General features: G+C 37.1%; 1 protein-coding gene across 6 annotated transcripts in view; it reads right to left on the bottom strand.

The window, feature by feature from the left end:
- Positions 1–219: 219 nt before the first annotated feature.
- Positions 220–24,150, bottom strand: part of prex2 (phosphatidylinositol-3,4,5-trisphosphate-dependent Rac exchange factor 2) — a 126,259-nt gene continuing 102,328 nt past the window's right edge. For all 6 annotated transcript variants that reach the window (XM_028434254.1, XM_028434253.1, XM_028434255.1 and 3 more), the window contains 8 exons: positions 21,828–21,930; positions 21,594–21,737; positions 21,391–21,505; positions 12,948–13,014; positions 11,109–11,299; positions 5,735–5,837; positions 3,175–3,242; positions 220–1,248 (listed from right to left, as the gene is read on the bottom strand). In XM_028434254.1, coding sequence (XP_028290055.1) covers positions 1,206–1,248; positions 3,175–3,242; positions 5,735–5,837; positions 11,109–11,299; positions 12,948–13,014; positions 21,391–21,505; positions 21,594–21,737; positions 21,828–21,930 — 834 coding nt within the window. In that variant the 3' untranslated portion in view covers positions 220–1,205. The remainder of the gene's footprint in view (positions 1,249–3,174; positions 3,243–5,734; positions 5,838–11,108; positions 11,300–12,947; positions 13,015–21,390; positions 21,506–21,593; positions 21,738–21,827; positions 21,931–24,150) is intronic.

The raw sequence follows: 24,150 nt of genomic DNA, 5'->3' as shown, positions 1-24,150 counted from the left end.
GGGAAATTTTCCGTCAACAAAATCTACTTTTAGGCAGGACGGTTGCCAGATTGGGTGAATCCTTACATTTTGTGTTGGCTTTCAAACATTTTTTAAAGAAAAAAATCAAGCAAAATCACACATTCCTCCAGTAAACTTCTAGTGTCAAACCTTCATTTATTATCTGACGTAAGATCAAGATGACGTCGTGTAAAAATAAGCAAAAAAAAAAAGACTATGCAATGTTATCAGCTTTAATATATTTATATTACAAACTGTATACATTTCAGTGTATGAAGGGGGGAAAACACCGACCCTTATTTGTACATTAATGTTTTTTTTAAAAAAAAACAACAACATACAGCATATAGAAAACATTACAGGAGTGTATTGATGCATTACATTTGTTTGCATTGAGGTGTGCTGCTCATTTATTTTACAATAACTGCTAATATGTCATAAAAACAGAATCCTGAGTGCAGTCAGTATAAAAAACAACAATCTACTTCCAATAGGCTACAATGTGTTAATAATACTGATAAATCAATGAAAATCTTCATACATGTGTGTAACAATCTCAGAAATTCAAGCTGAATTTACACATTAATGAACAATTTGATTAAAATGACTGAGCTAAACTCAAGCAGAATACAAAGTGAAGAGTTTGGGATAATAAGAGAGTAAAATCCTAATCACTGTCCTTTAAAGGGATATTTGGGCCACATTTTGATACAAAAAGCAAGTCATAGTTTGATTTAATATTATTATTATTCAAGGATCTGGTCAGATGTCCCCACATTATTTTATAGGGTGAATTTGGAGCTTAACGTGCACTAAAGTGCTGCAGTGAGGGTTTCTACTATAATTCTGCAACACACACTACTGCACACACACTTTTCTTGCATGTTCACAATTGGACTCCCTTATTTTTCCTTTATCTGAATAACACAAATATCTTAAAATGTATACGTCCCGAATAAAGACAGACACAGCTAATACTAAACATACAATACGGTTCAACCTTCACTTCCTATCATGGATTGTACAGTAAATAAATGCATAAATGATAACAAAGTATAAAAATACTATCTTCTGATTGTATGTACAGATATGGCATGTAATGGCGGATTCAACGGAAACAATGACTGTCTGTCTTTTGGAAGTAACAATAAGTATCACGACTGCACGCTATGACTTTTTCAACGCTTTTCCCTGGAAACGATGCATTATGGATCACCATCTGGAGGAGGCTGGCACAGCTTGTACAACCTGATCGGAAAAAGCACAGAGATTTAATTACAGTGAGTACAAAACAAGCACTTCGAATAAAAGCAGATGCAAATGCAGTGTAGATTATGAATACGATTTTAAAATGCAAGAATAGCTTCATGCGCCCTATTGCTCTTTCTAAATTGGAATAAACTTTAGCTTGAAATACAAAAGCTGGGTGGATGTAGTAAATAAATAGTATATGATAGTTTACTTATGAATAATGTGGATTCATTGTTTGTAAGTTAAAACAAACAACTTAAGCTATTTTTTATAAAAAGAAAGATATACAGCACAGATGGGCAACTTTTATGACAGCGAAGGCCATAAAACCGTGATTATCGACAACATCAACATTCATGACAGAATAATGACCAATCTGAGCGTTAATAGAAGTTATTATAAAACAAACAACAAAGAGTTTTGTGGATTTTTTTTTGTTATTTTGTATATTTTCCTCTTATTTTTTATGTTCTATGCTTTATTTCAGTTTTTTATGTTGTTTTGTGCCTATGTGTTTCCATTTTGTGGTTCTGGAGTCATTTTAGTGCATTTCTGCTGTCATTTTTGAACATTTTCCTCTTATTTTATTAGTTTTTGTTGTTGTTTTGTGTTTTTCAAGTCATTTTGTGATTTTTTTCTGTAATTCTGTGTGTATTTGAAGTCATTTTGTCAATTCTTCTGTCTTTATGTTTTTTTAAGTTATTTTAGTGTATTTTCTGCTGCCATTTTTTACATTTTCCTATCATTTGATCAGTTTTTGTTGTCGTTTTCTTTTTTTGAAGTCATTTTGGGAATTTTTCTGTCATTAATTACAATTTTCCTCATTTATTAATCAGTTTGTGTTGTTGTTTTACGTTTTTCAAGTTATTTCGTGAAATTATCTGTCATTCTGTGTGTTTCTGAAGTCATTTTGGGAATTTTTCTGCCGTTCTTTGTTTTTTTAGTCATTTTTGTCTATTTCAGCTGTCATTTTTTTTTTTTTTTTACATTTCATCAGTTTTTGTTGTATTTTTTTTATTTTTTTTTAAGTCATTTCGTTATTTTTTTTGTTTTGGAGTAATTGTGTGCATTGTGCATTGGACCAAGGTCTACCGGTTGCCCAGGTATGATATACACACTACTGGTTCAGCTTCACTGTTGTAATGATAGCAAATCGTTACACTTCTCTGACATTCTGTCCAACACAATACACTTATTGTGTCATCTGCTTTGAAACAGATTAGTGTTTTTACCAAATACATCTATATTTTCCCAGTTAAAGGTGTCCTTTTCTTCCTAATGAAGCATTGCTGTCGTCTGAAGTCTAAAACATTTGTTATTGGCAGTGTGCATATTACAAGACCACAGGGGGAACTCTAGCAAATCGAACACTTTTATTATTTCCCTCTGCAGCCACCCACTGTGTTAACAACTACAATATACATGTACAGAGTGCACGCTAACGCCTGAGTCTGAATAAAGCATGGGTACAAGAGCAACTTCAAACTAAAAACATAAATAAAAGATTGGTCTGCAAATGCATGGCATCAGCTATCTTTATTTTTATGTATGTTTGACTTTAAGGACACGATAGGTCAGATTGTCACACTTCTCATGGTAAATCCTGATGATTATGTGATACAAATGTCAATTTATGGAATATTAAAACAAAACTGAAAATATGTATTAGATTTCTACATATTGATTAGACATTTTAAATCAATCAAACTTCATTTATCATATTCATAAATTATTTCCAAAACTAAAATACAGTCAAAACGTCATTTATTTCTTGGTAAAGAAGTTTGGTGGAAGACTTAAAAATTCAATAATATGTTTTGTCCGTTAAAAAATGAACAATTACTATGTTAAAAAAAAAAAAAAAGTTTATGCTGAGAATTAAAGGTAGAAAGTGTAGCATTTGAACAAAAACTAAAGCTTTACCGTGGGACAGATGATGGCGTTCGATCTCTCACTCCCAGATTCTTGGCTGAATTCTGAACTCTCGCTCCCTGGAAAGAAAAGTGAGACATTTTTGACTTTGTGGATCAAACAAGAAGCTGAGGATGACAAGACAACACAACACACACACACAAATACACACAGGAGGGACACCTGCAGAAAAATTCAGTCATATTTGACCGAGATTTGACCACGTCTAAGAGTTTGATTTGTCATTCCTTTTAAAAATGGGTTCATTAGTGTAAATTTTAATGTTATAGTTTTTCATGGGAACTATTTCATGGGAACAGTGTAGCGTTTTTCAACCAAGTGTGCTCAGCAGGTGGGACTTAGATGATAAAGAAGTGTGCGTTTCCTACTGTTCCAGACTGTGATTACGCAAAATGCAAAGTCAGGTGTGTGTCTGCTTTTGTTCCTTTATTCTACCTGCTGTTTATGCACAGCAGTCACACAACAAGAGAAAATAGATGGACTTTCTCATTTTTTGCTCACAAACGTACACCCTCTGATTCTGCTCTGCACACACGTAAGCATAAAAAAAGCCCTGAATCAAATCTTTTTTTTTTTTTTTTTAAGAGCTGCTTGTTTTCTACTCTTAGAGGAAACGCAGCACAAAGCCAAAAGTGCATTAGCAGACTTGTGGGTTACAACTCAGCGCTCTCCCATCTCTCTGTCCCTGGCTCTGGTCCTGATGAGAGGATAGCATCAGCAATTATTCGATATTTATCACAGCCGTCCAATTCCTGATGCCTCCAGAGAGAGATTGCCTCTAATGTCCCTGAAGGACAACAACATTCACAGCAGATCTCTGAAAGTGCTGGAGGATAAAAAAAAACACTATTGTTGGTGTCTAGGACATTGTTTTCCTAAACTATGATGCAGATCGAGACGATGAGACACTTAGGAAAGTATTATTTCACAAAAACTCTCACGTTCTCATTGTGACTAATGTTCTTCTCTGTGCTAAAGCTCCATGCTTTGCTAATAATCTTTTATGCGTAAGAAGGGATTATTCAGCAAAGGAGGGAAGGACGTGTCACTCACTCTGATGTGGTATTTATATTTATCATCATTTGATTTATGAGTGAATGTTTCAGAACACATCAGTGTCCATATGATGTGGAGACGAGCCGAGATATATATATATATATATACACATATATATATATATATATATATACACATATATATATATATATATATATATACACATATATATATATATATATATATATATATATGGCAGGGACATAGTTCTTTATGAAGGCTGTGAATATCATTGCACTTTATTAATCTTTTTTTTGTTTTGCACTCATTAATTAAAAAAAAAAGATCGCTTTTTCAATTTTTTTTTAGAATTTAACTGAAAAAATTTCAAATACAAAACAGTGTAACATGAGAAAATTACAGATAATTTTGAATGTCAAAGCATAATTATTCAGGTTTTTGACTTGAAAAAGTTGAAAACGTGGGACAAAATAATTCCTTTTACAACAGTGAATACTTTACATACTATAATAATAATAATAATAATAATAATAATAATAATAATAATAATATAAAATTGTAGTTGTTTAGAAAAAGAGAGCTATTCTTTCCTCCTGTAATATGGACTAACTGCAGTGCTGGGCCTCAGCAACAGAATGTAAAAGAGCAACAGTTTGTGTCCGAACAAATTTGAATGTTCAAGGTGCAAATTTATTCTGCAGTTCTCTCATATTGAAACTGGAATTATATATATTCATAAATTTGAATATTTGTGCACTTTATCATAATAAATGGACAATGATAAAACACATTTCAACTTTCACATTGTACATTTTTCAGTGTTTTTCTTTGTGAAATCAAATATATAAATTATTTCACCTTAATAAATGTAACTATTTTAGATTAAACAATTTCTGTGCAATAACTTTATGATTCAGCGTGTCCTTTTCAAACTCAAAAAAATGCGATTGATCGTGAATACTGGTTATTATGGTTAGATTTGCAGTTAATTCTTTTTTTTTTTTTAATGATCCACACCTCTAATTTTTACACATTTTAAGTGAAATAACTGATTGTAGAAATGAATTATATTCAATTATTAATGTCTCGTGTCCATTGTTATTCTTTGATTTTTTTTTTTTTTTACTGCGCTAAAAGTTTTTGATCCTGATTTTAGATCACGATCTTCTTTCAGCAGCTCATTATTCTGTAATTTCCTGGGAGCAGTGATGCATATTTGATAAGATGAAAAAAGAATGAATAAAAAAGAAGATGACAAATGATTCTGCAGAGCTGAGAAAAAATGTCCACGTCCTTTGACTGTCACCGCAAAACTATATTCAGATGTGGTGAGTCCTTTAATAACAGGTGAAGTAATCCACTCAGACTTAATTAGACCAACAAGGCTGCTGCTTATTTCATAAATTAATGTTTTAAGATTTTAAAAGTTGCTCTGCAGAAAAAAAAACATTTTTTTTTTTCCCTTTAAATTTAGATTTGGTGAGAAATGCGCTAAAAAAGAGTGCAGCAGTGATGCGTGAAAACAAAAACAAACCTGCTTCCTCATGACGTCAGTGGCTTGCATGATGCAGCGCGGGGGGAGGCCGTGGTTACGAGCCAATAGGATGGCCTGCTCCAAGGTCACGCTCAAGGTACATCTGTTAGACGGAGAGAAAACATAATTAACAAAGGGAATTATCAGACATTACAGAAAAACTAAAGTTTATTATTATTGTTCATACTGTAACGGTTGATAAAAGTATTTGATTTATGCTTCAACTGTAAATCACATCCCTCCAGGTCACGAGGGGGCCATAGGCTAAACATTTTGCATTAAATATGTGACTATGTGACTTAGTTAAAAAAACACTTTATTTACAGTTTGAGGTTCAGCAGATAAAATATTTCTACATATTCTAAATATTTCTTTTTTAGCCAGCTTTAACAAAACAATGTTTCAGTTAGGGGTGTGAAAAAAAATCAATTTCAAGATGTATCGCAATTTTTTGGGTGCCGATTTTATCGATTTTTTTTTTTACATTTTTAAATGCTTTGAATGTGTTGCAATGGCTACTTGTTGACTTTATTTTATGATGGCAGTGTGTAAAACTGCATTTTCTTTTTACCAGTGAAAATGTGCAAAAACACTAATAATAATAATAATAATAATAATAGTAATAATAATAATAATAATAATAAATAAGATGTTTTGAAGCAAATAGCTTTGACTGAATTTGTCCTCTGAATGATCAATATCTTCTGATGAACATATACAGCAACTTGATTTTTCATTTCTACGTTTCATTTTGATATTAACTGGGTAGAATATTGCAATATAGCATGATATCGTGATAATATCGTATTGTGACCCAAGTATAGTGATACGTATCGTATTGGAACATCCTGGCCAATACTCACCCCTAGTTTATCAGTTTATCAGTTTCAATCAAAGAAAATGTTCAAATGAATCACAATTTAAAAATATATAACAAGAACATAAATCATTACATTTAAGTTACTTTACTGGAATAATACACACAAAACAAATGCAAGCATTCAACAAAGTACATTTGAGTTACATTTTTCAAATAATGCAAAAAAAAAACAAATGCTGATTTTAAATGTTTTAACTGTCGCACTTTTTAATCATGTAAAGCACATTGAATTGCCTTGTTTATGAAATGTGCAATACAAATAAATTTGCCTTACCTATACACACACACATGTGTGTGTGTGATATTTATGCATAGATAGTGTATGTGATCCATTCAATAGTTCCAGTAAACTTAATTTATTCCCACTATTAGACAAATACTGTGTGTGTGTGTGTGTGTGTGTGTGTGTGTGTGTGTGTGTGTGTGTGTGTGTGTGTGTGTGTGTGTGTGTGTGTGTGTGTGTGTGTGTGCGTGTGTGTGTGTGTGTGTGTGTGTGTGTGTGATGGGTGTCAAAGCTGCTGGTGACCTTTCAGTGATAACAAGCGCTGCTCCTATATTGATCCAAAGCCTTTTCCCTGCAAATTGAACTGTCCACTGTTCCAGGATCACTTTCATTGAGTACCACATTCATGTCCTTTTCTCACAATAGTTTCAAAGTGAGTGAGAGCGCAGGAAACAAAAAAAACAAAAGAGCCGATGGGTGACGCGGAACTTACTGCTGTCACATGTTGACAGCAGTAAGTTGACTTTGATTCAGCCTGATTAAGGTTTAAACGTCCCTTAGAGTTTGAGTCGTTTAAAATTGAAAATTAACAGGTGGAATAACTCAAAAATGTTTAAAGGGGAAATATTATACCAATTTTAAAACCGTTCCCTGTGGTCTAAATGACAATTGTACTGGTGTTCGGTCAAAACAAAACATGAATTAAGCAAGAGGGGAGGTTTAAGACCCTGTATTATCAAGGCCTTTGAGAGTGCTCTTATTTTGGGGGGGGGGTGTCCCTTCGCAAGGACCTCCCCCTTCTCCACCCCTCTCTTCCGTGAGGTGGCACACAGTAAAGGTGCGTTCACACCGAACGCGACTGAAGTGACTAGATTACATTCAAAATCAAGAGGTCCTGCACGACCTAGTCGCTCAAACATCTCCCCCCGTCCTTTACTGTCTGTATAGCGAGGCAGCAGCCCCTCCCTCTAGCTACAGTGACACGGCTGCAGCAGGAGGCTTCCACAACTTACTGGGACAAAATGAAAGTGGTTAACTTATTGAATAAGCCTACATTCTGAGTGAACTCGTCCTTTAGTAACTCCGTAAGTTTATCATTTAAACTGTAAAAGTGGAGCTGTTTATGATAAGAGCTGTAAACAAAAGTTTTCATCAGGTTGGGGGTGGAGTCCACGGGTGGAGTTACCAGAGAAGGGGAGGGTATTTTCTGCCTCGATTTAGCTTGTGACATCACAAACTTAGAAAATTTCAAACACAGCAGTTTTCTGTGTGTTAAGCAGAACACAAACAAATGACTGAATGGTTTTATTTCACATTTTGTGCGCCGGTGGACACTCAAATGTAATGTAGTTATACAAAAAAAAAAAAAAAAACAATACATATAAGAATGTGATTTTGATATCTTACTTGTCCATATCGGTTGAAAAACTGCGGGAGGAGTTAGTGGCGAACGGAAGAATAATAATAATAAAATAAAAATAAAGTTGATGGATAATACTGAGGATACATACAGTATTCTATATGTGGAAACTAATAATAGACAAATCTGTTGATTTCTGCATCTAGAGATGAAAGGATAACATCAAACACACCAACAGCTATCAAGCTAAGCTAAGCTAAGAAGTGACATAAGGCTAACATTAAAAAAATACTTGTTAAGTCTTCATTTTCATTGCTAATATTTACTGTATGTGGCATCTTTGCTCTGAAACCTATTCAAGCTTTTAAATACATTCAAATACATCAAACGTGCCTAACAATGCATTTTTAATGAGTGCGTCTCCTACTAGCTTAGTTATTGTTTCTGTTTTAAAGTCAAGAGAAATTGGTTTGCCTGATTAAAAAATTGGCATCCTACTTTCTGACATTTATGAAAATGTTCCAGTAAAATCCGTTTATTTCCTCATTCCGTGTTTTATGCAGATTAAGCATTAGGCTGCTGAAATTGATGACACAGCTTTCATCTTACCTTGATTCTTCTTCCTCTTTGAAGGCTGAGAGGGTGTTTTACGTAAAGGTCAGTATTCAAGTATGCTGCACTTAAGTATTGCAGCTACTGCGCTGCCATATGATGTAGCCCAGGCGTGTCAAACTCATTTCAGTTCAAGGGCCAAATATGGACCAGTTCCATCACAAGTGGGCTGGAAAACGACCAATTTTAATATTAATAGGTTTAAGTTTGTACTTCCAGTTATAAATATGATCTTATATTGCCTTACCTGGCCTGTTGCTCAGAAAGATGGGGTAATACATGTAAAACATATATAGATCCATTTATTAAATTACAAAATGGATCATTAAGAATAATACATAAGGGGCGGTGTTTAGCTCAGTGGGTTGAGCGCCCGCCCCATGTACAGAGGCTATAGTTCCTCACCTGCAGCGGGTCCAGGTTCGATTCCCGGCCTGGGACCCTTTCCTGCGTGTCATTCCCTGCTCTCTCTAACCCCCTTCCTGTCAAGCAACTGTCATATAAAGGCCACTAGAGCCAAAAAAAAAAATCCTTTAAAAAAAAAAAAAAAAAAAGAATAATACATAAGGTGGAATTCCCGACACCTTCTAACTAACTGTTCAAAAAAATCTAGAACAACACAACTTATGATATAGTAAGATTAAAGTGTTAGAGATATTATTCCAAGTAAGAAATAAAAGCCTTCCTTTGGGAGTATTATATCACTTTTTAAACAAAGAGAAGAGAAATATAATCTAAGAGGGGTTTACTGGTATATTTATATGCATTTCTGTTTATGGTGTTAGAGTTTGAAATGATTAAGGATCACTTTATGTTAATGAGTTCACTGTTGATAAAATGATTAAGCCCATTCACGTTCCATTGTTGGTTGTTTAAATCTATAAATCTAAGTTTATTCTTTGTATTGAATTGTATATGTTGGATGACAGCCGAGAACAAATAAATATCAATCAATCAAAAAAATTATAATTAAACAATGTATGGAAGGAATCAACAATATTGAAGCAATAAGTCACATATACTTAAATGTTCTTTGATTTATTTATATTTTTTGACCAATTTTTCTTCAATTTGGAGAGATTTTGTGAAATCATTTGAGAAAAATTGCAAGACTTTTGGAAAAATGTACAGTTCTTCCAACAATTTACAACTAAATTATTTAGTAATTTACACAACGATTCATGTTTTCTTTGTCATTTTCACATTCTCCAGTGGGCCAAATCAGACACTAAGAAGGGGCGACTTTGGGCCTCAGGCCTCGAGTTTGACACGTGTGTTGTAGCTTGTGGGTCTGGTTGAGTTGTGAGCTGAGCATTGCGTTAAAGCATTAAAAAAAAAAAAGAAGAGGATATTGGGGAGAAGAGAATGAGAGTGAGGTGGGGGAAAGGAGAAAAGAGAGCAAGAAGTAAAGATGAGAGTTGGAAGTCGAGATAAGAGATGAAAAATGAGGAGGACATTTCTGGACTCCTGCATTGATGGATTGCAGCCCTCAGGTCGCATCTAAAATTCAATGAGAAGTACCGTAATTGACCTGATACTTACCTGCATAACATGTACCTAATCTAATCACAAAAGGATCCTAATAAGAACAGGAACACCCTGCAGCTTGTTCATGCACTGTCTGTACTGTACTGTATATTCCATTATTTAAGGGACCATGTTGTGCTAAGTTCACTTTTCTGTGTTTTAAACATTATAAAAGTGTTATATGGGCTTCATACACATGTCCAAAATGTTTTTTTCATTGATTCCCTCAATCGTTAGTTAGAGGATGATTTGCTCCTTTCTTACTGCAGGGTGAGCCCAAACACCTCGCTCCACTTTGATGACGTGTTCCCACTTTGATGATGAATTTGACATGGAACTGACCTGGAGAGCCGCACCTCCAGGAAGCTCTCAGCCGTGATTGACATGTAAACAGACACGCCCACAAAGCATTTCAGCGTCCTTTGTGCAGTGCTATGTATGTATTTTCTACAGTCTATGTATGTGCCGGTGAACGCCCCGCCCCCACGCTCTGTCTCGTGTTTATAAAGCAGCATGAGCTCGGCTACGGAGTGGGTGGGAGGAGGGCGGGCCGTCCTCTGGCCCTACGTCACCGTGTGGGGAGGAGGAAGTCAGTGTCCTGTCTATAGACACGCCCACTCAGAAAGTGACTTTTCAGAGGCTAAAACTCTGGAAAAAATAAACCTCAAATACTATGTTTTTGGGGTTTTTAGAACAAATGGAGATGAGTGAAAAATAGCATGATGTGAAGCCTTTAAAAACCAAACGTAAGAACAAGTGCAGTGAGACTCACCGATGAACACCGCTGTTGCACATGACGATGTGTGTGGCCCCCAGACGTGAGCACAGCTCAGAGGCCACGGAGAGGAGCCCGACTCCTGAAGCCCCACAGGCGGTGAACTGACAGGCAGCGGTGCGCCGACAACTGATGAAACTCTCCATCAGACGGTAAAGCTCTTCCAACGCGTTCAGCGGACGCATCACCTGGTAGGAAACAAAGGGAAAGAGGCTAGTGATGAAACTAAAGAAGGAATTGGTGCAGAGAATTATCAACAACCCAGAATAATGGTGAAGTTAAGTTCACTTACAGCTGATGGAGACAATCATCTAATGGACATAGTGTAGTCCTCATAGATTAATAAAAAAACAATATATTTTGCTAAAAAAAAGATAAAAAAGGTTGAAATTGCCGATTGAAATTTCTGTAAGTCCATCTAAGTTTAATTTGTGATAGTGTTGAGTATAACTGTGGTAACGTTTATTTTTAAGTGTTGTATGTGCACATATGTTGATATATAAAACTATGTACACTTCTCATGTTCTTTTGTTAGTATTTGTTTTATATATTACTTTTGAAACCTACATGTAAAAGAGGGTGATTGAACCTCAAAGAAATATTCTCCAGGTTTATTTAATTTAATTTAACTTTTTTTTTTTTTTTGCTCTCTTAGTTTTGTTTAAAGAAAATTGACTTGTAAATATCACAGGCATCTATTTACTTTATTTAATCTGTCAAATTGTGTTGTATGCAACCCTTTGTAAACTTTGTGTAATTGTTCCAACAAAAATACAGAAAATTAAAAAAAAGAAAGTTTGTTTTAATTTGCACAGTAAACACTACGTTTGTTGACCTGTCGAAAAAGTTTCACATTGCATTGTGGGATGTGGAGTCCTGTAGATGGATGCATAGAAGTGGTTTCACTTCATTTCTCGTGTTGGCCCCTAAAAACTCGGCCAGAGTGACTACCCAACACATTTCTGCTGTTTTCATGGACTGGAAGTTGTGATAAAACACAGAAAGATCCCAATCCGGAGGAAAATTAATATTTATTTGTTCATCGGATCCCCATTAGCTTCCACTGTGGTGGTTGCTAATCTTCCCGGGGTCCATAAATAAAATTTTTTTAAAAAAATCAAGATTCTCGTACATGTAAGAATAGAAAAAAGTTAAAATTATCCAGAAACATTACATAAAAAGGTACTTAAAGACACATTTTTATTACACCAACAAATACATTAAAAAATACATGATATATACATTAAGATTGGTGAAAATTAGATTTTAAAGCGTTAAAAGCCCTAAAAAAAGACAGAAATGTGTAAATAGTTGGTATTAGGACGATTGGTGACGAAGTTGGAGTTTGATGCAAGCCGAGTACAGTATTGAACAAATGGATATGATGGGAGTATTTGATCTTTTCTTGAAATAATCTTGGCTGTCCAGTTAAAATAATCTTCTTTATGAATATTAGTAAAATTATAATGTATTTTAGTTTCAACGTTTCCCGTGGAGAAATGAGGTAAAATAAAGTAAAAACACTTCTATGCATCTGTCTACGGGACTCCACATCCCACAATGCAATGCACAAAACCTTTCTGACAACGTCAATAAGAGATTGTTTACAGTGGAGATCAAAATAAACTTTTGAGGGGGAGAGGATTTGATTTATTGATCTATGAGGCTTACACTATGTCTTTATCTGATATATAATAATAATAATAATAATAGTTTCCAGCTGATTTAATTATAGTCCAAAAAAAGAATCTTTTAAAATATCTCATCTACTCATTTCTACACTGAACCACATCTTCTACTGTCTTTAAATGCAGCACAAGGTAAGGACTTTCTCACCTTGTCAATAAGAGCAGCTTTGGGTGCAGAGCTGGGTGGCATGTTGGACTGATCCAAGTAGAAAGCCCTGAGGGGGGGGAGAAAAAAAAACACATTTAATTTATTTAAGAGAAGCAGCATACAGATTTAGACTTCATTTAGCAACAGGATACAAGCAATTTTATTCCAAAATAAATGCACCATTAGGTCATCCCTCGCTTTGGCTGCCTTTCTGGGAAAAGTAGGCCACCATCACATTATGGAGCCTCACCATCTGACTATCAATCACTGAGGGTGACTTGGGCACAGAAACACAGACTAAGCATCTCTCGTCCTGGGCATCGATCCAAATGCCATTGCTTCATTCATTCATGGGCTGTGATGGGTCACGGTGTATTTATCCAGTTCTTCCACCAGGGGCAGCAACGCACTGACATCCTCTTATTACTGATGCCACAGTGAAGTGCAGACTCAGCACTTTGAGACTCAATCAAATCTCAGTAATCCAGCAGGGAACTAAAAATAGACTCACTATACCACATCAAAGCCCTTAATAAAATCACATACTCCATTACTTCTTGATAGATGTTGATGCTAATGTCTACCTTACAGCCCACATAGCTGAAATGACATGTATAAAGTCAATATAAAGGGACTATGGGTGAAAAACTAGTAAAACGACACATTGTAACACATCTCATTTTAAATCTCATCATGTACTGACTCAGATGTTAGGAAATTAAAATCAGGGCAAGGGGCAGCCATTATGACTGAACACTGCATCTAATGTAATTATAAAAAAAAAAAGAAAAACAGCCTTAAATCAAAGTTTTACAGATTATTACTCATAAGGCAAGAAACTATAACTAAAGGACCTAAAAAAAAACATCTGTTTACATATGTACTGTATATATACTTTTATTTATTTGTATTCATTATTATTTTTAATATTTTTGCACCTTATCCTTCATTTTCTTTGTGTAGTCTTGTTCCCATTTTTCCATGTGTGTGTGTATAATTATTATTATTAGTGTTATCTTGTTTTGTTTTGTTGTTTTTTTATATGCCGCTCTTTGCCGTTCTAATTACCACTCGGGATTTAATAAAGTATTTTCTGATTCTGATTCTGAAAACAAAAAAGCACAAGCAGGAGTGACGCTTTATTGTGTAGATTTTAATATTTTTAAATTGTTTTTAATAGATTTTATTTGAGTTTGTTGGGGGATGCTTAATGCATTTATAGCAGGCTGCTGCCTTTTTTTCGGTCATAAACTGGGAGGTTTTTGTCTGAATAAGTGCACACTGCAAATCAGTTTGCTTTCTTTGTTTATACAAAACCACCAGTTACGAGGAGATAATATTGAACGACACTACAAACATGCAAAAAACACATACAATGAGAGGAAAAAACACAAAATGACAGTAAAATTAGAGGAAATAATATTATATGTTACCAAAAACACACAAACAGCACAAATACAAAAAACAACAGCAAAAACAGACAAAATCACAAAAAAAAAAAACACATTTAGAGGAAACAATATTAAACGATAACAAAAACACAAAATGACAGCAAAAACACACAAAATCAGAGGAAATAATGATAACAAAAACACACAAAACAACACCAAATATATACACAACTTATATCATACATTTTACTTTAAATAAGAATCTAAATTCTGACATAAATTCTGGTAATGTGACACCAAAAAAAGCTCTAAATATTCAAATTCGAATCACTTAAATATCACAAAATGCATTTTCCACTCTTCTCTGTTCCAATGTTCTGCATTTACATACTTATTTGTGTCTTGAGAGAATATTCAACCTCGTTCTTATCATTTGGACTCACTTGTTTGTGTGTTTCATAAACAATAACACAAAACCTTCCCTTTTGCTAAACCCTTTTCCCCGAAGGCAAGGTCATTAAAGCAGTTGATATTCTCTCCTTGCTTTGAGTGTCCTCCCAAAAATATCTTTCTTTCTTAACCCACATTTTAACAGTGCGCGCTCTCATGGAGGTCTGGGATGAGAAAATAATCACACACAAGATGATAGTGTATGTAAAATTAAACTTTCAGCACAAACACATTACTGAGTGGTAAAGTCTATATTCATATTATATACCCACTGGCACAAGATTGGATTTTACTGCGTGTGTGTGTATTTTTCTAGCAGCATTACCATATCATTTGCTAAATTAAATTGAATCATAAAACATTTTGCATCACAAATCACACACTTTTATTGAGGTGCTGCTTTCCTTGTACTGAAAACATCTAACCACAGTTTGACACAGCATTGTTGCCTTACAGTGATCAGTGGTAACAAACAAGTCACTGTTGATAGTTTAAACACTTCTCATAGAAAAAGAGTCAAGATCATCTCTTATAATCTTTTTAAAAACATAAATCTATATATTTTCTTGTGCAACATGCATTTCACAGCACGCCTGTTAAGTATTTATTTATTTTTGACCAGCTGTCTGCAACCCACCCAGTACAGGTCCACGACCCACCAGTTGAGAATCTCTGGTCTACTATATACTATAAGTATGAGTAGGAGGATTAGGATAATGACCATTCCTACTGAAGTATACTTCCAAGTTTCCCAAGATGCATTTCAAACCTACAACGACAAAAACCTGAATCCCACAGAGGCTAAATATCTCCATTTATTCTCCACTTTTGAAAGTTCTGAAAACATGGTGAAAAGTGACCAAGTAGAATATCAACATGTGCTCATTTGATCCATAAAACTCACGGAAACACATTTCGGAGACCCACCATTGTGCTACTGACGAAACTTCCGGTTAATTTCAAAATAAAAGCCCAATTTACAAATGTGTTAAAAAACGAACAAGAAGAGATGCTTTTGTTTTGAAAAGAAGTTTGATTTTAGCTCGAAGCCAGTCCCAGGACGATTTTACATTCTGCTCGCAATGCATCATGGGGTGATTGAGTATGACTAGTGTGTGCACACTGTGCACAAAATGTCCCGATATAGTATACATCTGGTTATTTCACACATACTGAATATTTTCATACCATCTAATGTCAACGCACTACACACTCATTATGGCGTCAGACTTGGTATGAGCTGTACTGTACGTTGGTATTCCATTTTGAACGTAGCCATAGAATTAATCTTAGGTAAAACCTGCTTCACACACACACACACGCACACACTACCAAAGGGCGGCCACATGAGAGTCTAATGGAGAATCTGGCTACAGGCCAGATATGTAGAAGCTTTATTTTTTATTGGGTCAACGAGGAGAGTTACATTTCTATGTTTTCATCTCGTCTCATTGTCTGAATATAATAAATAAATAAAATGCTACTTAATCACGAATCAGATTCTTGGAGGTCTTCTTCCATACACCAGCATTTTAAAATATTAATTCTAAAGATGACTTACTACCTAAATAATACGATGCATTGGTGATTCAGGCGTTCACAGGAAATCAGTGTGGATTTATACATCTGATCTTTTATTGTTTATCATTTTTTCTGGAGTCTTTGAACGTGAGGCCAAAGTTCTTTTAAAAAGTTTTACGGAAACATGATAGAATGTTGAGGGAAGGGGGAGAAAAACTGACGAGACACTTTCCCATTGAGCCCAGCTCAGTGCCAAGACTTTATCACATTATATATGACCCTGTGGAGGTGGAGGCTGGACGATGTAAATCAACCATAAGGCTGTGATGAATGACACTCCCCAATATTAAACACCCATAACCCCCTGAAGTGTGAGCACATGCAGCCGCCTCAGGGACTAATGAGAACCTCCAGGAGTGTGCACGTGCCACACAGTGACGCTCCTACACTGATGCTATTAACTATTAAACTGCAGGCTGGTGCCTGCGAAATATGCATCATTCTTTCTGATATGAAATATAGACACTGACAGATATGCCTTGTATCACACATGCTGACTCATTCTATCACATGAGAGATTTGCATTGCAAGAACGTCAGCGTTATGCAGAATTAGGAGAAAAATGTGTGAGTTTTGGCACCAGGAGTAGTTAAATGTTGAAAACGTGCACATCTGCATGCAGCAGGACCTGCACTGATGGAATATTATAGAAAGCAAAGCGATCAATCCGTCCTATCAATATGAAATGCAAAGTTCTTTCTATGTCACAGGAAATCAATTTTAGAGTCAAAAAGAAATGATGAGTATTGGGTGGAAACAGCTCAGCCCTCCAGGCTTCAACAGAGGGCTGAGTGCACGTCAGCTGCAGTAACACAATCATCAGCACTTAATCGAGCTCAAGTGAATTTACTGTTAGTTTTCCTCAGTGAAGGCACTGTAGTGCAATCGAGTGGGGAAATATTTAGTTTGTTGTTTTAAATTATGGGTAGCACTCATGTATAATTAATTTACCTTCTGTACCCACTTAGAACCTCCAGTCACTGAAGGACAACATTTTGTCTATATAAAGTAGGTTCTAGACTTGTTAGAGCTTTTCTAACTGAGAAATTACTAAGTTAAATAAAGCTCCACATGCGTTACCCATAAGAACAATTGTGGAAAAATGGAGGTCCAAAAGTAAGTGTACAAAATGATTAAAAAAACACTCAAACTGACAGAGGAATACACAAGATGAATACAACAATACACGAAAAATAACAAAAAATTTTACAAAACAACAAAAAAAGACACAAAATCAATGCAAAAACCCTTAAAACTACAACAAAAACACATACAATGAGAAAAAAAGCCACAAAATGACAGTAAAAACAGACAAAATTCGAGGAAATATTATATGTTACCAAAAACACACAAACAACAGCAAAAATACCAAAAACAACAGCAAAAATACACAAAACCACAAAAAAAAAAAACACAAAATGACAGTAAAAACACACAAAATCAGAGGAAATAATAACAAAAACACACAAAAGAGCACCAAAAATACACACCACTTAGATTCTACATTTTACTTTAGATAATAATTTAAATGCTGACAAATTCTTCTACTAAATCTTTGTAAGAAGTGTACCACACTACAGCTGGTGAAGCTTTTGCTTTTACTGTATTAGCCTGAGACGTTTTGCTCCAGGGAGGAAAATAAACTTTATCTCCTCTGCTCCAGATTTGTGAGGCTGTTTTGGTTTGCTGCACTGTGATGAGATTCATGTTCACACCCTGAACATTTTAACAGTACAGCATCTGTCATCTATAGTGTTTCTAGAAGGCGTCCTGAGGAGTGTCCCTAAGGGAACAAACAACATGATTAATGTAGATGATGGAGCTGTCAGAGGGACACGTTTGGTGGTTGTATGTTGTTTAGGAGGAGATGAAATGAACAGATTTTGAATATTTGTGTTTCACTTTGTAACAAACTAATCTGCAAGGAAAAGCTAATAGGTACATTCATGTGTTGTGAAAGCATTTTGATTATTTCATACTCCAACGTGGAGGCATACTGGGAACAGTTTGAATCAGGCTGCACAAAACCAAACCATGAAGACATGGAATTTGAGCTGCGACTCCATGCTATGAAGTGAATGAATAAAAGTCCAACATGGCTTTCAAATTCACTCTGAAAATGATTGGAAAGATATCAAGACGATTTGTGGCTGTTGGCGCTGCCAAAGTTTGGACAAACAACTTTAAACTATTTGTTTAAACTTTAAAAAAAAGGACTGTCAGAGTTCAAGGCAAACGCATTTATTGGTAAAAGTCACATTCCTTTGAAAAGCAGAGTGCACTCTGTGTTTTCAAACTCTTACAAAAGACGAAGGCCTTTAAAAAAAAAAATACATGTTTAACTCTGAACTTTAAAAACACACAAATCACAAAATACAAGATGCGCAGGCCAATGTTTATACAGAAAGTTGTTTGTTTTAGTAAAAAATGATGAGTCATTATGGCCTAAAACAAAGAAGGAAGTGCATAATCTGACCACAGAACTTATGCTTTATGGAGATTTTATGCATCTTTAATTAAACACTAATGTATGCATTAGTCATACTGTGTCTACGCAACACGAATGCAGAAAGACACAGCTGGGAAATCAACTTTAGCATAAGCTTCTGCTCCTCAAAATGAATCACCATAAAATTAGACACACAAGTTGTTCCAACAAACAAAACAAAACAAAAAATAGTTTCCTTAACATTTCTTCTGTGTATGGTCAAATCACTGTGGAGCGACACTAAAGCACCAAGGAAGAACCTAAATATGCACTAAGTGAACATGCAAACTCCTAAAAATGAAGATTAAAAATCAGGATTAAATACAACTTTGCTCAGAAGCAACTGGAATCTAAAAACAAACTCCACCATTAAGTTGGGCCACTTTAGTTATTTTTAAAGCGATATGAAATCTATTTACGTGAACGCACTTCAGACCCATTGGACATGGGCAACTGGGGGCCTGGGGGCCACATGCGGCCCTTGCTCTAATGTTGCGCGGCCAAAATAAATGCACAGAATTACAGAAAAACAAAAACCAACAAGAAGAAAAAAAGATGGAAAAAAATACACAAAAAAACTTTAATCTGACATTCTAAGGCTGAATAATAATACTTTTTTTTTTGCTAAGTTTTATATTACAGTTTGAATAATGTCATTCATTATTTGTAACATCCTAATTCGAACCAATCAGCATCCATCTAGAAAACACAGGTCTATACACTTTATACATACACTCTCTCTGCCTGTCACTCAGCTCTACGTTTTGGCCCAGTTTGTGGGTTTTAACCCAACACTGGTGTGGACCGATTCCAAGCATAACGAGGTGCCTGAGGTTGGAGCGCTATTATACTGACAGGGGAGTGACATCAGAGCCCAGTCTGTGGTTAGCCAACAGACACATGGAAGTCAGTGAAAAAAAAAAAAAAAAAACACAAACTGTTGATGATATGACAAACAGAAAGACCAGTAACTATTTATGACAGTTGGGAGAAAACATTATGGGGTGGGAGCACCTGCCATTGGGTTCAAGACGTCATGACATCGTTTGAAATTTATATCAGATTGTGATTGGTCGAAAAAAACAATGCAGTAACCGACTGTTATTCAGCTCATATCTACTTTTTAGATGAGTTAGAAAATCAAACTACAGTACATATCAGTACGCAATATATGACTATAACTGTAATTAAAAAGTCTGTTGCTGTTGTAATCAGAATTAAATTGTAATTGAGTTCAGATAATTGACTTTGTAATTGTAATTTATGTGGAAATTCTATAAAAACTATCAATTACAATTTAATTAAATGGAAAACTGGGGAAATTATGTTATAGATCTATGGCTTACACATAGATACTGTAGTTAATCATTTAAATATGTTGCACATACCTGTAAATTCTCTTGAGGATATATTTACGTTTTTAAGGAAAAAACTAAATTAAAGGGTAAACAGACGGTATTTTTGTGGATAAGGAAGTCTGACCAGGTAACCAAGAGATAAGAAACAAATTAGATGATAGATAATATTTTTTAGTGTATTTTACCGCTGACCTAAAACAAGAGTCAAAATAACCAGTTTTCATAAGAGATGCTAACAAAAAGCTAACAGGACATTAAGTTTTATGAGGTTATTTATCAAAGGCTCAATAATTGTGATTAATTTTAATAGAACTTTAGTCATTGAGGATGTAATTGTATTTGACTTTTAAGGGATTTTTTTTTATTTAAATTCAAATTTGAATTGGAAAAAAATGCTGGTCATCGTAATCGAGTTGTAATTGAAAATGGGTAATGGAAGGTGGAATTGTAATTGAAAAATGTAATTAACCCTAACACTGACATTTACCCACTATGACAGTTGGGAGAAAATAACATGGGGTGGGGGCACCAACCACTGGGTTGGAGACTTTACATTATATCGTTGCAAATTCATATCGAACTGTGCATGAGAAAAGTGATTGGTCAAAAAAACACTGTTAGGAACACAACACAAAAACAAGAAGACGGTCATCAACATCCCCCGCCAGATTGGTTGTCATTATAACTCACAACCTTTTCCTAAATGTCCTAAATCTAAGAACTTAGACGTATATATAAAAAAACATTATCACATCAGAATATAAAATTACTATCTTAAACAGTTTCTAAGAAATGCTGTCTCCTTTGAAGATACCTCGAACAAAGTAAAAAAAAAAAAAAAACGAAAATGGGCAATAACTCCAGAAAAAATATTTGCGTGCTTCTCATTTTCGAACTCCATCAAGGTATTGATACCCTGAAGCCACACACCAGATTTGGTTATCGTATCTTAGATTGTTTCGGACGGACGCACGGAGCTCAAACAAATATCCCCCCTTCTCACTTTGTGTGGCGGAGGATAATAACCAACTCTTATCCTCACATTTACTTTTTAGTGCCAGTGACATGTTGGGCTTTCCCTGTGGTGTGTGCAATGTTTTTATATAGCTTCACCAACGACTCCATGTACACACTTATCGAGTAAAATCTATGTCTGCGCTGGTCGTTTGACATACCTCAACCGCTTGTAATATTGTTTGACCTTATCCAAAGAGGCAGCATTGATCTGGGCCTGGTATTCCTCCACTGACACGTTATCTCTGTAGTAGTATCCCTCCATACTCTCCAGTGCTGTAACGATAGACAGAGTAAAAGCCTCATTCATCATTTGTTTATAAAGCAGCTTTGTATCTGCACTCCCCACGCTGACTCACTGTACCTTGCGTAAAGAGCACGGGGAAAATTTTAATGGCTCCTCCGCTCTTTAGTCGGTAAGGCAGCTGGGTGAAGTAGAAACTTTCGAGGTAGAAACAAACCTTCAAGGCTTGACGTGTTCCCTCTACCTGATATGAGATAGGCATATCTGCAAAAATAAGAAATCAAACCTCATGTAGAAATAGAAATAGAAAACCTCTGATGAAGAATGAGAGCTGTAATAATCAAAGTTGCGTACTGGCGACTAGCGGCTCCCCTTCAAACTGCTGGAAGTAGAAAGTGACCTTCTCCAGGTCAATCAGAGCCACTTGAGTGTCCTCCAACATGGCCTGTTCATCAGTCTGTGAGAAAAAGGTAACACACTAACACATCAATATGTGAGCAAAGTTACTTTGGCACTGATTTCACATTATACGAGGTTTGTCTTAATGTGTCGCAGGCAAAAGTTAGTTGTTGTCACGGGACTGAACTGAGGCTCAAGCGCAGACAACACAACAGGAGGCACAGATACAATTAAATGATTTATTCCATAAACAGAATATAACAGAAAACCTACCAGCGCCCTAAGTGGGGTGGTGGAGAAACTAAAGAAGTGCTGAGCAAACTGAGGGAGACCTAATACTAAGATTAAATAAAAACGATCAGGAAACTACTGACGAACAAACAAAATCCTAGGTCTAAAGGCATAAACTCAGAATGGGCTAAACTAACAAAGAAAACCTCTGAACCCCAAATGGGCAGGAACACGGAGACGCTCGAGCTGCAGCCAACACGGAAGAAACGACGGAGCCTGGCACAGGAGTGGGGAAGAACCAGCTGAAGGGTGGAGTGAGCTGAGGGATTTCAGAGGTGATGGTAGTTGCAGGTGGGAAGGAGGCAGGAGAGATCCCAGCGGCAGAGAGGGTCAAAGTGAACACTGTTTATGGTTTGGCGTTGGTTTGTGGTCTGCCGATGTCTTAAGTAGTGGTGTGAATACTTGCAGGTGGGGAGACCACTCCCCGCCGCAGCTGGAAGCAATCCTGATGATCAGAGGTGAGTAGTCCGGACAGTGATGAATGGAGACCACCAGATGGTGCCAACGGACCAATTCAGGAGATGCCAGAGGTAGAGGGCATGACAGTACCCCCCCTCCTACGTGCGCCTCCAGGCGCACGACCAAAACGTTCAGGACGCCGCCGCTTGAGATCCCTGATTAGGTCAGGGCAAAGGATCTGACTGCGGGGGACCCAGCTCCTCTCCTCAGGCCCGTAACCCTCCCAGTCCACGAGAAACTGGAGGCCGCGACCCCTGCGGCGGACATCCAGCAAGCGCCGAACCGAGTAGGCGGGCGAGTCATCCACCATCCTGGGAGGAGGGGGGGGGGGGACAGGAGGAGCCAGGGGGGAGTCCCTGGCGGGCCTGACCTGCGAGACATGGAACGTGGGGTGAATTTTCAAAGTTCTGGGAAGGGTGAGACGTACCGCTGTCGGACTGATGATCCTCTCCACGGGGAAGGGACCGATGAACCGGGGTGCCAGCTTTCTAGATTCGACCTTCAGAGGGAGGTCCTTGGCCCTCAACCAGACTCGTTGGCCCACAGAGTAGGTTGGTGCCGGGCAGCGACGGCGGTTGGCCTGCCGCTCCATCCTCTCAGTTGATTGTATAAGTCCGGCCCTGGCCCTGTCCCAGACCCTTTTGATCTGGCTGACGAAGGCTTGAACAGAGGGAACGGAGAGTTCTTGTTCCTGGGAGGGGAACAACGGAGGTTGGTAGCCGAGGGAGCACTGAAAAGGAGACATCCCCAGAGAAGAGTTTATTTGTGAATTGTGTGCATACTCCACCCAGGCCAGATGCTCAACCCAGGCAGTGGGGTTGGAGGAGACCAGACACCGGAGGTACGTCTCCAGAGACTGATTGGCCCGCTCCGCTTGGCCATTAGACTGGGGGTGAAAGCCAGAGGTGAGACTGAGGGTGGCCCCTAGGGCAGCGCAGAAGGCCTTCCAGACTCCGGAGATGAACTGTGGACCACGGTCCGAGACAATGTCTGCTGGTATCCCATGCAACCGGAAGACGTGGTCAACTAGGAGGGATGCCGTCTCCCTGGCTGAGGGGAGTTTGGGAAGGGCGACGAAGTGTGCTGCTTTGGAAAAACGATCAACAATGGTGAGGATGACCGTGTTACCTCCAGAGGGGGGTAGCCCCGTGACGAAATCCACAGCGATGTGTGACCAAGGCCGAGAGGGCACCGGGAGTGGTTGAAGGAGACCCGAGCTGGGTCTGGAAGGGGTCTTGCCCCGGGAGCAGGTGGGGCAAGTGGCGACAAAGTCCCGAGTGTCCCTTTCGAGAGAGGGCCACCAAAACCTCTGCCGAAGGATGGCTGTGGTCCGGAAGCCCCCAGGGTGGCAGGCGAAGCGAGAGGTATGAGCCCACTGGAGCACCTGGGTACGCACAGACTCAGGAACATAGAGAACATTAGGCGGGCAGTTACCTGGGATTGGCTGTTGGGACTGTGCTTGACGGACCTGATCCTCCACTTGCCAGGTTAGAGAGGCGACAAGACGAGCAGGGGGAAGGATAGATTC

The sequence above is a fragment of the Gouania willdenowi genome, chromosome 20 (assembly GCF_900634775.1).
Source record: "Gouania willdenowi chromosome 20, fGouWil2.1, whole genome shotgun sequence".
NCBI classification, from domain to species: Eukaryota; Metazoa; Chordata; class Actinopteri; order Blenniiformes; family Gobiesocidae; genus Gouania; species Gouania willdenowi.
The sequence above is the reverse complement of the archived record's forward strand: the minus strand, read 5'-3'. Positions and strand labels throughout refer to the sequence as shown.